This window comes from Lampetra planeri, chromosome 2, assembly GCF_965212315.1.
Source record: "Lampetra planeri chromosome 2, kcLamPlan1.2.h2, whole genome shotgun sequence".
In the NCBI taxonomy this organism is placed as follows: domain Eukaryota; kingdom Metazoa; phylum Chordata; class Hyperoartia; order Petromyzontiformes; family Petromyzontidae; genus Lampetra; species Lampetra planeri.
This window is the reverse complement of record NC_136108.1, coordinates 24,287,531-24,302,736: the sequence shown is the minus strand read 5'-3', so window position 1 is coordinate 24,302,736 and position 15,206 is coordinate 24,287,531. Positions and strand designations below refer to the sequence as shown.

The 15,206-nt window shown below is 47.4% G+C and overlaps 1 protein-coding gene across 2 annotated transcripts; it reads right to left on the bottom strand.

Annotated features, from left to right (window-relative positions):
• Positions 1-448: 448 nt before the first annotated feature.
• On the bottom strand, positions 449-15,017 carry CALHM2 (calcium homeostasis modulator family member 2). Of its 2 annotated transcripts, XM_078611231.1 has the most exons (3): positions 10,476-15,017; positions 5,906-5,969; positions 449-3,489 (listed from the first exon to the last, which is right to left on the bottom strand). In XM_078611231.1, exons 1-3 carry the CDS (start codon positions 11,043-11,045, stop codon positions 3,143-3,145), a joined length of 981 nt encoding a protein of 326 aa, XP_078467357.1. In that variant the 5' UTR covers positions 11,046-15,017; the 3' UTR covers positions 449-3,142. The 2 variants fall into 2 exon arrangements, with proteins under 2 accessions (XP_078467357.1, XP_078467366.1); XM_078611240.1 differs by lacking the exons at positions 449-3,489; positions 5,906-5,969 and adding an exon at positions 7,527-9,218.
• Between the last annotated feature and the right edge of the window lie 189 nt (positions 15,018-15,206).

The following is a 15,206-nucleotide window of genomic DNA, read 5'->3' as shown; positions in this document are numbered from 1 at the left end:
TTGTGGGGGCAAGTGCTCTTAGCGAGCACAAATGAAGGCCGACACGGCACACGGGGGGTGGGTGGCGAGCACCACACCCGGCTGCCTTTGTTGTTTATACACCACACTAGTTACTAATGTGATGTTTATACACCACACTAGTTACTAATGTGTTGTTTATACACCACACTAGTTACTAACTTGTTGTTTATACACCACACTAGTTACTAATGTGTTGTTTATATACCACACTAGCTACTAATTTGAGGTTGAGTCAACCTCGGGGATGCCCACAACCAGTTCAGATGATTGGTCCTGGCCGTGAGTGGGAATCGAACTCGGGTCGCCGAACTCGGGTCGAAGGGCAGCACGCTGACCGCTGCACCACCGCTCCCCACCAAAACGAACACACACGTTGTACAATGTAGCTGGTGTTGGTCAAACATCCCAATGCAACATGTGACTGCAATTTACTCATTTGAGATTTTATTCGGCAAGTATGTGCACGCTTGACATTTAGTCATTTAAAAGTGATCATGGAGTCTGGCATGTAACAAGAATCACAAAACCGCAATACATTTTTAATACGTATTTCTATATCTGTTTACGTCACACTGTTGTCAATGCCCAGCATGTTCACCGTCGCGAGGTTGCATAGTAATATCACGATGGAAGTCTTCGTTTTCAAAGTTTAGTTAATAAAACAAGTTAGAAAAGTGTAAAAAATAAAACATACATACAAAACGTTCGTTTAACATTCTGGCTCGTGCTTTACTATTGCATTCAAAACATTGAACTACGGTACTCCCGAGTGGTTAAGAGTTCAAGACAACGCGTCGAGCGAATGAAGGACGAAACAACGTCCGCCCACCTCCCGTCGCGTGTCGTCATAGACACACGGCGCCCTCGTGTTGCAGGAGGAGACGAGAGAGAAGGGTGAAACCACCGGCTCATGACCTCTGCGAGTTCATCGCTGCAAGTCCCCAACGCTTCTTCCCGCTTCAGTCTTCCCTCGAGTGAATTTACGCTCCCAACGTCCCGAACACACAGTTTGGTCATTCACAAACACTGCAAGGTTCCACAAATGTAACAGTTAATGTATAAATAAAAAACAGTATACGTACAGTATACGTCTGGTGTCAAAGGATCACATTTCCAACCAAGCAAGGCTGAGTACTGATGAGACGCTAAACACCAACACGGGTCCAGAGTTTGCTTGCGTTGAACAAATGGCCTCTTGCTTTCTCACCTGCTAAAAAAAAAAACTGGGAACGTGAAACTATGTCACAATTGTTCGGGGCGTTTTTTCAATTTGAGCTTTGAGTGCAGCACTCTTTAAAATATGCACATGCAAGACTGGCACACAATCCCACATGTCCATGTAAATTACCAGAATTGTGTAAATAATCGAGATATATACCTGAACTCAAAATTTCGCGTGACTGGGGGTCGCATGCTTCGATTTACTGCCTCACCCAGTTAAATAAAGGCCTCATTTTTCACGACTAAAATTACCCACGAACCAAATTTTGGTCACGTCTCCTTCACGCTAAAAACGTTTTCCACGCGGCTTCATATTGAAAAATCACGAGTGGTATCTACGAGCGTGCGAATGTGACGTTTTCAAGAGAAGAATGACAAAACACTGAGTTGCAATGGCGTTTCAAGTAGTCACAGTGGTGCCCAGTGGAACTGCATTGGCCCTCTGAATTATTCTGGAGGTATTTGTACAGTCTGTTCTCCTGTAACGCGCAGTTTTCATAAAGCGAATTGGATATAATGCGATGAATGTATTTAGGGAACACATTTTTTATAATGTGGATGCGAATTGGATATAACGCAATCAAGCGAATGGAACTACGTCGCGCGAGTAGGAATAAGCAATTGTACGGCTGCCTCGGCATAACGTTGCACAAGGCGGGATGCTGCTGGATGCTTCTAGATGCTACCCACGCACCTCAGTCTTTGTTCAGCCGGCGTACGCATCTCACGTGTTATCGTGGACTGTGCTTTATATTATTTATCATAACGCGATTTTTCCGGAACGCGGTGTTCTTCAGGAACGCAACTACTACTGCGTTATAGGAGAACAAGACTGTACTTTGTAAAATAAGACAACACAGACTTGGACAGAACAATAGTGGTGAAAAACATGACACTTCATAAGTCTACTTTATGTAACGGTAAACCGTTTTAACTTAAAAAACACTCGTTTAAAATGTCATGTTTTTCAACAGTGTCACGGATACGCTTAATTAAAATCAGGAAGTTGTAATTTTAGCCGACGCCCATGACGAACTCATCATCAAGCTCAGCGGTAAGAGACTCAACATGTTCAGCAATAACACTTCGGCCGTAAACGTTACATATTCAACAGGTGACATTTTGGGCTCGTGGCCCTTTCTTCAGAGAGAATGAAGCTAAGCAGATTTGAGACTGGATAGTGCCTGGATGGGTGACGGTCATGCACAATAGGCGCCATCGGCTGCTGCACGGCTATGTAATGGGCAGCAAAGGGCAGTAGAGTAAAACATATTGTTGTAATGTACTTCTATGCATCCACATCTATGATCCCTGCATCACCAACCCACACTGACCGGTGATAAGTATGGTAAAAAAAAACTCCACCCTGCAGTGTGGGGAGGGCCTTGGATTTACGTGCGTACATTCACCCTGGCATGCCTAATGAGTGGAAGTTTGCCAGTTCAAATCCTCATCGTGGTAAACTCAGCCTATCATTTTTCTCGGGTCAACACATTAAGAATCTCTTTGCTGGCAATCAACAGTGGTTGTCCCCTGAATAGGCTGGTCCCTGCCACAGGAATGTGAAATTCTCACACTGTCGCTAAGGTCATCAATAAATTAGCGTTACAGAATACTCCCTGAAGATGCGGATTTTTTTACGTGAATCCAATCAATGGCCATCGTAATTGCGCAATTAATTTTAACAATGTTAAGATGAAATGCGAGTCAAATACAAAATACAAATGTCGTCTTTGTCTTTTGGTATTTTATAGCGCTTTGTTAAGTGACAATCTGGGTGGCTGTTATCGAGTAACCCCCAGTCTCCCGACTAAAATGCACTCCGCACAGCTGCTCGCTGAACCCCACTCGCGACGATGACGGCTGCGGAGCGCGGACCTCTATAGTTTGATTTCAAGGCTTAAGTACAGGTGTCCATCAGGGGCACGTCGTCACCCTGCTTATTGTTGCTCTGGATCGCCCACTGCTGAAGCCGGCTGTAAAAAGGGTAAGCCTTGTTGTTTTGGAAGCTGTGGCACAGCCCCGTGATCTTTTCCCACTTGTCCCCGGGCAGCTGATTCAGGTTCTGCTCGCTCTCCACGGGCAGGCCCTTCTCCTCCGTGCGGAGAAAGCCAAAGAAGCGGCGCACGTTGTTGGCCGCGACGCTTCGGGCATGCACCTCGGAGGTCTGCTCAAAGAGCCGGGCCTCGTGGTCCAGGTACTGCGACAGGTAGGTGGCCTGCAGGTGGCCCATGGGAGAGATGCACGCTGTTCCGGCCAAAAGAACAACACACAGTTATTAGCGAGCGGTGGCGGCGGTAAACACTCGTGCCTCACGGAACGCCTCCCTTAGGTTCGATCCCCGACTAGGGCACTTTTTTGGGTTTTCCGATTTCTTCCCATAGCTAAAACAACCCCCATACAATGCACCTAGGTATTGGCCAAATATAACCAGCAAATTACTCAATTGGGGATTGCACAGAGCAATACTTGGCAGGACCCTCCTGAAATGTCGTTGGACTCAGCGAGGGCTCTCCTGGGTAACAGGCGAAATAACATAGATTGACGTTTAGTCTTACGATTAACACTACGAAGAGTTGCAGAAAAATACATAAAGCGTCATGTTCATGTGCTTAACGGGCACGGCCACAGAAAGCTATGCACACCCCGATCACACAGTCTGTCTCGTCTCCTTATGTTGACCAATGCCAGGAGTCGGCAATGTCACAGCTGAGAAAAGAAATATTTATTTCCTGTGGTGACAAAAGGCATTAAACAACTCACATTTTAAAAAGCAGGCAAGCCAGCACATGCTACATGTAAAGTAGAATGCATCTCACGCCACATCATCACTTCCTTCTGCTCCTGTCCACAGCCGTTAACCAAGTGTATGTTATATGGTACGTATGTTGAACTTCTTTCGAACCGTACGTAGCCAACCGTGCTTATCGGAGGTGCGGGGGAACAACAAACAATGGATCTCTATGTGAGTCAATGGGTCTCTGTGTGAGTCTATGGGTCTCTGTGCGAGTCTATGTATTATGTTGAACTTTTTTCGCACAGTACGTAGCCAACCATGCTTATCGAAGGTGCGGGGGAAGGGCAAAAACTATGAGTCGCTGTGCGATTTTGTGGGTCTCTGTGCGAGTCTATGTATGTATGTAGAACTTTATTTCCCACCGTACATAGCCAATCGTACTAATCGGAAGTGGAATCCAGTCCTCCAAGCTCTGCTCTTACAGCAGTGCTTTTCAAACCTTTCCGGTATGGTGCCTACAAATCAAGTCCACTTGACCCCTCTAGGACCAAAGAGAGGTCACTTGAAGGGATCTCAGAGGTAGCTCTGCGATATCCGCTACTGTAGGCTGTTTTCCGACACGAAGGGTCGCACTTCCCCATGAGGTTCCCAAACGGATTGCTTTACAATCGAGAAACAATTGGGGAAAAAAGACAATCAGGAGTTTCGCTTCCTGGTTTGCCACACTTATGACACGCACCAGGCGGTTGTTTTTTTAAGTGACGACCTGCAGAAAGAATGAGCCTTTAACCAAATCACCCGCAGTGCACCCGATCTTATCAGATGTCACTCGCCCAGCATGGCTGAGCATAGCTGGTGCAGGGAAGGGTGGTCAGTCACCATGCAGGCCAGATAATCAGAGGCGACATCGCGGGTAGTAGGCCGGCAGTGTGGACTGCAATTCTATGCTCCCATGGTGTCTGTGCATGGCGAAGTATGGTTGAACAACCCTCATCCAAGTGCCTTGCTGGGCTCACTCATTTTATTTGTAAACTTATAACACTTTAAGTAAATGTGTTAGGTTATTGCTATGGGGCCATTTTTTCCAGTATCAAAATGATGAAAAAAGAATAGGTTTTAGCCTTTCCAGCAATAATGCAGGTGTTAAGATGTTCAACCACCAAACACCAATTGCAAGGCATCAAGTTTGCATTGACCACACATGCTTGTGGTAAAACATGCAAACAAATATGCTTTCATAATGTATGCATGGTCTTTGAAACGTATTGGCCTACACAAGAGACAGCCTCGTGTATGGGCTTGTCTGACCAGTGTTAGACCAGAGAACGCCAAAACACGAACTGCAATGCAAATATAAAAGCGTTAATAGCTCGGGTTGAACAGATATATCTGTGGAGCCATTTTTTTGCGGGTATCAAGATGATGAAAAAATCAAAGGCTTTTACCCTTTCTGGAAACAATACAGGAGGTGTTAAGATGTTCAAACACCAAACAGACACCTCTTTACAAGGCATCAAGTCCGCACTTTTTTTTTTATCAAATGTCTTTGGCGTTAATTCCTTGTCAACTTAATTTCACATGAATAATGATGCATGGATTAAATTATTTGCAGGATGCCAGACATCCCCCAGAGGTTTGATCTGGCATCCAGAGGTTTGACTGGACATGTTATTACTGCGAGTTGGCGATTTTCAGTGATCCCTCGAATTACGAACGTTCAGTTTCAGAAATTGTATCTTATTTTATACCTACGTGACTTTACCAAAAGAACCAAAGAGTATGGATTCCTGCAGTCACGAAAGCTTCAAATCAAGATTGAATTGATAAATTGTGGACACTTTTCGAAATGAACGAAATCGAAGTTCTGCTCGAACGAAATTTCACGACGGCCACGCGCGCCGTGAGATCGTCAAACAAGATGCTCACCTCGGACACACATGCTGAAGAAGAGGATGAGTCCTGCGCTCCCAATCAAGATCCAGCCCATGAGCTACAACCAGACACAGCAGCAGCACAATCGTGTCAAACCAGCGAATCAAAGCACAATTCCTCGTGGCTCCCACGTGCAGGTAACAATATAAGCAAGCGATGCACACAGCATTCACATTCAGCACTAAAATGGAGGCGCTCACTATAATCGTACCACTATTGGTTCAGAAATGCTGATATGTACTGTATGCATGTTGAACTTCGTTCGCACCGTACGTAGCCAACCGTGCTAAACGGAGGTACTGAAAAACATATTCAGCAGATTTTCAATTATCCGCGTGCGGTTTATCCAATTTGCACATCTGATATTTTCATATAAATTAATAACTCATGGATTTTTCCTTAAGCCCAAATTAATAATCTAAACACAGTTATACACTGTTTTTCTTGGAAATGTGTATTACAAGTCAGGTGCTTAAACTGAACAAATATGTGCTCCGGTTCACCAGAAATCCACGTGACCGCCTCTACAGTACAGGAGTTAGCGTGGCTCTGATGTCCACTTAGTGGGTAGAGTCTTCTGCACGGGAGCAGGAAAGTGTCATCACTGAGCATGCGCATAATCAATTGCTCGATTCTTTACTTCAAATTTTAGTTTAGTTGATTAACAAACTCAATTTTCTTAACTTAAACATAATGTATACCTAATATTCGTGTTTTTTGGCATAGAGATCCGTGGAAAATGTATATTTTGGGATTATCCGTGATTTTGAATTATCCACGACCGTCCTCCCGGTCATTAACGTGGATAATGGAATCTACTGTATGTGTAGGAAAGAGATGGAATGACACGTATACTGTATTTATGTCAGTAGTACTGCTAACTACGACTGTTACTTACTGTAATTTGCTGACCCCGTCCCGACTGGACATCTGTGCAAAAGAGCTTCACAGCTCATCGGATTCCTCCTCCAGACTAAATAAATAAACTGATGTGTATTTGTGTTTATTTGGATAATAATGATAAAAGGTTACAACCACCTGTATTAATTTTTCAAAAGAATGTGATATTGCTGGCCATCACGCCTTACTGTCAAGGATCAAGCTAAGCTTCTGGCATCGGCTGGGAATCGCCATGCGGGTTTTGACACCACGCAGAGGGAACGCAATGATGCCAGGCATGGACAACATGTTTTAACAAGCCCAAGGGCCTAGGGCAAGTATTCTGCTTAATAGACACCACCTTAGCGGTTCCAATTTCTTGATGCAGCCAACAACAATGAATTAATTATATGATTTGATAATCGTTTGAAATGCGCGTGTTATCGACAGCAAATCGCTTTTGACAGCCATGTAAATACATCAGTGGGGGTAAAGTTTTTCTACCTGATGTGGTACCAGTTTCTGTTCTGGCCCAAGGACTAACCAATTCTCAACCCCCACCACCCCGCCATGCAATGAGGTCACAATTCAAGAACACATTTTGTGGACATTTTCACGCACACAATAAGACACGTTCATTTTGCGTTTAAGACTTGATGCGCCTAGATTTTTTTCTAAAACAGTTTTTCTCGCAACAGTTTGTCTTGTCAAGCAAACACAACAAAAATACCAACAATTTAGGAAAATCTTGATCTGCATTTTTATTCCGACTTCCTGAATCGTATCCGAATGGATGCTTCACGTAGTCTCAGGCGAAACTTAGCCAACTGATACATTTCGTTGTGAGAAATGTTCAACTCACCGGTAGGAGGTGAAACAACAGCAATAAGTGGCCTATTACACACTCGAATACGTGGCAATTTAATGTTTGTTTGGCAGTGTTGGGTGGTGAAAAGTCTTAACAAAGATGTTGCTGGGCTACACAGCCTAACAAAACATTTAACTCCGAATCTTGGTGCTGGCTGCGAAAATGTAAGTCAGGTAGTCCTCTACTTACGATGGAGATGCGTTACAACGACCCCATCGTAAGTCAAAAATATCGTAAGTCGAAGATGGCCTAGCCTACCCAGGAGTCTTTATCACTATTCTTTAGCAAAACAGAGCAATTTACAGTACCGTACTGTATAAACTATATACTGTATGCATTTATTAATTACAATACTGTATTGCACAGTAAAATGTAAAGTAAAAACAAGGTAAATTATAGCCTACCTATATGAACTGCAATTTAATAGAAAGTTTTTTCAGGAAACAATCCTATCTGCATCACACAAGGCGGGAGATGCGTACATCCCGGCAGCGCCCCAACGTACAGCATCGTATCTCGTACGCTGCTGCGTTTGCCTGCCGCGCGAAATTTAAAATATTTTACAATTTTGTCGTATAGTTATCGTAAGATCGAAATATCGTAAGTCGGACCATTGTAACTTGGGGACAATCTGTATAAAGTGTAAAGTTATAGTCTACATAAAACAGGAATGTGACTGGCGCATACGACGTGGTTTGCTTAGCCTATTATAAATCGGTCGCTTAGATTAACATATCCCATCCCGCGTTTTAAATCCAACCAGATATCAGATTAGACGCCATTATGATCTAATATTTTTATTTCACCAAGTAAGGCCCACTGAGCTACGTAGCTCTTTTTCGGAAGCGACCTGGCCACAAATGATAGCTCAACGAAGTGGCTTATCACGTGGACATTTATAGCAGCCAAATACTCGAAACGCATGTTTCTGCATGTGGAAGGAAAACCCGGAGGACCCAGAGAACACAAGACTCCAAATAACACGATATCTCTAACGGTTTGGCGTAAAAATGTTTTGGTTCTATAACAATCATTCAAGCAAAAAAAAGTTAATTTTGATAGTCTTTTTTAATAATCACATCTGCGTGCCAGGTTACCACACAGGGCAAGGCCGTAGCCATGGAGTCAACATTGGGGGGGACCAAATCTTTCTGGGGGTCTGGGGATCCCCCCCTAGAAAAAAAAAATCTAAATTTGAAAACGAATTTCCTACCTAAAATAAAAAAAATCACTAACACATAGGATGGACTTTTTATTGATTTTTTACAATAAAGTCTAATAGTGTATTGTATTACACTGCTGTTCTTTTCTTTGTTACCTTTTCTTGTTTCATTGTATGTAATGGCAGAGATTATGGATTAATAAAGCACAACCACGCCAGAAGCTCGCTACAACAGTGGGGGAGGGGGGGGATAACACGCGGCCCAGGTACGCATCGTGGGTCCGTGGTCTGTGCTCCCCACGCGGAACGCCACGATGTCTGCAGCTGCTGCTGCACTCTGCGACTTGAACTCGCAACCCTCCTAACGACCGCTCGACCACGGAACCACTCGCGTCACTCTGGAAAGCGTGGGAACACAGACGGTGCAAAATGACACACACACACCTCGTAGTGGCACGGTTGGCTACGTGTGGTGTGAAAGAAGTTCAACATACATACGCACACACTATGGCTGTGTGTGTAGAGTTTTCTAAGATAGTTTTGTGAACGGTGCGTGCCAGTCAACTGCTGGATGGTGGCCTCTTGACGCCCGATCGTTCCATGGGGATTGTTTGGCAGCTATTCGTGACAACGAATTTACTATGAATAGCCTCAACTTGCACCAAGAGAGACCTTCCCCGAAAGGATGTTCCCTGGTTATCATTGCCAGGTTATCAATGCTTGGTTATCAATGCCAAGTTATCATCGCCAGATTATCATTGCCAGGTTATAAATACCAGAGCATCATTGCCAGGTTATCATTGCCAAGTTATCATCGCCAGATTATCATTTCCAGGTTATCAATACCAGATCATTGCCAGGTTATCATCGCCAGGTTATCATTTCCAGGTTATCAATACTAAGTTATCATTTCCAGATTATTATTGTTGCCAGGTTATAATTGCCAGGTTATCCGGTCATCGCTGTCAGGATACGAGGCAGTTATCGCTCTGCACGCACTACGAGCAGGAGGGATCCGTTTCGGTGGAAAGGGAGGACCTGGCTTGCGATGTCGAGATGAGGGAGACGTCGAGAGGAGGGAGACGTCGAGAGACGTGGTTATGATCGAGATGAGTTGTGGTCTCTGAGTTGTAGTCTCTGAGTTGTAGTCTCAGTCCACGTGGGAGTGCCCGATGTCTACAAAGGGACACGGGAAGCTGCCACGTGAAGCCCACGAGCGCGCCAGAAACCCGCCACTGGATTTCCGTGCCATCCACAGTGACCCACAACAAGGCGCCAGGCTGCCACCGCCACCTGTCTCGCTTTGCCTCTCCTTTAACCTCCGACCACGGAGAAGCGCTGGAACTCTCTCTTCGTCTCATGCGAAGCGTTCATCAAACTCCCCAATCAGTCAACGACCGCTGTGGGGACTGCGCTCCTCCATCGGAGGAACAGCAAGCAACACGACACTCAACTCTCTCTCCTGAAGCCCTCTCGTCGTGGCAGACCTCGACATTGACTTGTTGCCGATGCCATCGTCATCATCCCTGCATCATTTGGCGTTTTGCGGTGACGGATTCGGTGATGGATCTGGGGGGAACGCCACCGCGGGGATACAAGTACATCGGTTGTTGTTGTTGTTTACCATCATCATCATGGTCATAACGGGTGGTTACCTGGGACTCGTACTTGAGTTGCCTGAGCATCGCGTCCCGAGAGAATCCCGGGGCCAGGTTCAGTCCGAGTGGCTCCCCCTTGCAGGGCACTGCGGCCAAGTCGTGGCGCGGCGCGTCGCGGCTTGGAGTGACCGCCACGCCGCCGCCGCCGCGCACGAACTCCCCGGGACTCCTGAACTCGCTGGCGGCGCACACGTAGAAGTCGCCCGACAGCAGCGAGACGGCGATCCACGTGAGCGGTGCCACGGCAGCGCGGGTCGCCACGCCGAGCAGGGCGCCGAGCAGGGCGCAGAGCGGCGTGGGCGCGGAGCCGCGGCCGCGGCGGCAGCAGTCGCCCAGCAGCAGCCACGCGGTGGGGTTGAGCGCCCAGCCGAGCGCGAGCAGCAGCAGGGCGGGCACCCCGATGGCGACCACCCCGTACGCGTAGTTGGCGGTGACGGCGCAGGGGCAGTTGTAGGCGAGCAGCGAGAAGAGCTGCTGCCCGCCCAACGTCGTGAGCGCGATGCCGCCGTTCACCAGCGAGATGCTGTTCGCGCGCAGGAACTGCGCCAGGCTGTTCATCTTGTCCATGGCGACGGGCGGAGAGCTGACCGGAGACCAGTTCCCTGCGACCAATTCACCGTCACCAGCGAACTCCCTGCGACCAATTCTCCGCTCCCAGCTCCCCGCGACCACTAGCCACTCCCTCGCTGCCCCCCTCTCTCTCCCCGGGGCGGGCAAGCGCAGGAAGCGCCTCCTTCACCAAGTGGCGAGTTTCCTTCTCACCGCGTTCCTCATTGCGGAGGAACAGCGCCCTGCTCACACGGATCCTCGGAGATGCATAGCAAAGACAAAGATCCCCGCACCTCCGTGTAGCCTCAACAGGCTGTTGGGGCAAGTGCTGCTAGCGAGCACCCTCTGAGGGTCGACGCGGCGCACGAGGGGGGGGGGGTGGCCAGCGCCACGCCCCTCCGCCTTTGTCTCCCCGGCGCTGGCGATGTTTACTACACACCGCACCAGCTACTCGATCGAGGCCGAGTCGCATGTATGTATGGTGAACTTCTTTCGCACCGTATACAGCCAGCCGTGCTGATATACACACACAAATACCATAAACATGCACATTTCTCATACAGTACAACATACGAAGATTCCCCGTATTCCCTTAACAGACTGTTGGGGCAAGTACTGTAAGCGATCACCTATGAACCAGGTACTCATTTGAGGCAGAGTCGACCTAGGAGAGGCCCAGAACCTGCTCAGGGTTCGCCACTGGTGTTGGCCGTGAGCGGGAATCGAATTCCGGTCGCCGGGTTCGGAGCGCAGCGCGCGGCACCGCCAACCCACGCAGCTGCATCACTCTGTGAGCGCGGCTCCATCGTCGACACAGGTCCAGTCTGATCCGAGACCGTTCAGACGATGCCCTCCTGCAAGGTCGTGTGACTGATGCGTCAACTACAAATACTTCGTCGGGTTTGTCACGGCAGCGGGTTTGGGGTCATTGTCTGTCAGGGTCACGGCGGGTTTGGGGGCATTGTCTTGTCAGGGTCACGGCGGGGGATTTGGGGGCATTGTCTGTCAGGGTCACGACAACCGCGGGCCACGCTCAGACGCCGCCCCACGTCCAGGCAGAGGCGGCATTCTCTCGTTGTTCAGCGTTTTGAGTTTTTCTTAATCCTCCTTACTGACCACTGGAACAAAATTTTGTTGTGGCGAGAGGGGCACCGCGGTAGGGAGATGTTATTTCACTCGCCTGGTATGCAGGAAATCGTGGGTTCGATCCCGACCCTGACGCCTGCTGTATGTTTGGAGTTTGCGTGTCTCTCTCTCCCTGTGATTGCGTGGATTTTTCTCCGGGTCCTCCTGGTTTTCCCTCCACATTTATAATGAACGTCACGCATTACGAGTATCGATTTTGGCTGCTATACATTTCCACCCGAGAAGTCACTTTGTTGGGCTATCATTTGAGGCCAGGTCGCTTCTGAAAAAGAGCTGTATATAGCTCTGTGGGCTTTATCTGGTGAATGAAATACTGCAAGTTGTAATACTCGGGGCATGACTGTAATTTACCATCCCGCTGGACTTCCATTGTCCGCCCACAGGTGGCACAACCAACCCGAGACCGCCTGCGCCCCCCTCTCCACTCAGATTAACCCGAAACCGTCTCGCGCTCGGGCGGAATCCGATGCCGAACGACAGAGGACTTCCCAGAGAGGTGGGGGGGGGGAGCTTCATCGGGCTCGGCACGGGCTACAGAAGAGGTGGAATGATGTGTTAAACAGAAGGGTGTGGAGTTGACTGGACTTTGCCGATGGGCTGGTGTCGAGGTCGGCCTCTGTGGAGAAGGACGCTGCGGGGGAGTCGGAGGCAGTCGCACTCCAGCACACAGAGGGTAGGAGAATGACGCTCACAACAACGAGCAGAGAGCAACTGGGTAGCTAAAACGAAGAGTTGGCACAATGGGGAGCACAGGTGGTGCATCTGTCAGTCATCTCAAGTCAGTCAACCCATGGCACCTCGGTCTGTTCCATAACCTTCCAGCGGGTTTTCGACACCTCAATTAGCCTCAAAAGTGCACCTAGCATGGCACAAGCGCCGTGGTGACGTGAACGGCGTTTGCTGTTGGGGGGGGGGGGGGTTGATGGATCATACAAATGTGACAGTCCCCTCCCGTGGGAGTCAAGGTGCCATACTCTGACTGGCTTGCCAGTGTGTACGAGATATTGCTGCTGCTGCTGCTGCCGCCTCCCACACAGGGTGTTTCTACCGGTCCGCCAATTTAGTCCCACGTGTAAAACTCATTAATTGGCCGTTGATAGCGTGGCTCATCGCCTGGCTGCTGCCTTCTCGCTTGTCCGTGGTTGCTCCGAGTTACCACCTCGCCATGGCGGCGAGCAGGGACGTGTGGTCAGGGGAGGCAGAGCCTCGTCTGTCATACTCCAATGAAAACAGCTGTTACGAAAAGTAAAAACAAAATCTAATGAAATCAATATTAAGATTTTTCCACTGATCTGTATTGTAAATGTCATTTCTGTACGATTCCAATCATTTTTTATCGTCAAAATCGCCAAATTTGCGGAGCTCCGCTGCAAATACAGGAAGAGACGAGGTGAGGCAGCGACGAGCTCAGCCTCCCCTAGGATTGCGCAACCCCTCAGTAACTAGGTGGAGCGCGGGCAATCAGCGCGTGCCTGTTACTATCTCAGTATGTCACCAATGTAATGTTTGTAGACTCCTTCATTTAATGTCCTCGCCTTCCATACTCCAGGTAACTTATTTCACGTATGTGTATAAAGATATTTAGGCTCGCTGGTCTCGTCATGAAACTGCAATGAAAAAGCACGAGGGGAGGCAGCTATCACATCTGCCTGAGGGGGACGTGTCTAACACGCCCCACACGGAGGACACGCCCTCCGTCAGGCCACGCCCACCTCAGTGTGTGAATCTGGCTCTGACACTAGCCAGTGCCTCCCCAGCCATGGACCTCACCGCACGTCACTGGTGGTGAGATGTTAACCAACCTCACCTGGAATACAGTTCGTGGGTTCGATCCAGACTCTGATGTCGACTGTATATTTTGAATTTGCATGTCTCTCTCCCCGTAGTCGTGGATTTTTCTCCGGGCCCTCCGGTTTTTACCTCTACATTTAGAATCAACATCACGCGTTTAGAATATTTGGCCACTTCGTTGAGCTATTATTTGTGGCCAGGTCACTTCTGAAAAAGAGCGATATAGTTCAGTAGGCCTTACTTGGTAAAATAAAAATAGTTTATAATGTCTTTAAGAGTGAGCGAAGTTATTACTGAATTACCATTTGGTGTTAGGAAAAACATGTATACATATTTAACATGTTTAAATGATTAAAACTTAAAAAAATGATCACAAGAAAGCGCGACCCCCGGATTCGTGTTCTATTTGCACGCATGTTTTTTCACCCTCTGTCACGTTCACGATTTTAGGTTCCATATAACTACTTAAAAAAAACTGAAATGATCAACAATTATTTTGTGATAGTGCCTGTGTAATCAGACAGAGCAAGCCCACAGTCAAACACCCAAACTGAACAATCGGTGGCAGGGATTTAAAATTCTTCCAAGTTCCTAGTTTAAACGTTTACATTATGCCCAAAACATGGTTTTGGTTTTAAAAGCCCATATATCGTTTCTAAGCCACTCATGATTTGATACATTTGCATATTCGACTTATGAACTTTCAGAGATAGGAACCTGGCCGTATGTCCAGTTGCTTTTTTGGACCGCGAGTCGTAAGTTAAATCACAGCGCAATAGATGGCGGTGGTTGTTCAGTGTCATTACCCAGCATTCCCAGAATTTCTGCCCAGGCCTTTCTGCCCAGGCCAGGCAGAACATAAAGAACCAGTGGCATCTATAGTTGCAGGAGATTATACAACTTTTAAAGCCATTCTCAGTGTTTAGTGTACACGCCGTACATGCTTGGAATCGACAGGAGTAAATTTGAACAAATCGACTTACGAACAGACCTCTGGAACCTAACTTGTTCGTAAGTCGAGGAGTCTCTGTATATGCGTGTAATTGTCAAAACTGAACGTTCTAAAACGGGGTTTTTGCTACTTCCACATTCTTGATGGAGACACCTCCGTGTCAGTAGTTTTTCATTAGTGTGCAAACATTTACAAAACTGATGTAGGTTGTAATCACAAACACTATTTATATCTCACTTTTTTATTTTACATTATTTAACAGTGCGATAATTGGAGAACATTTTTTTATC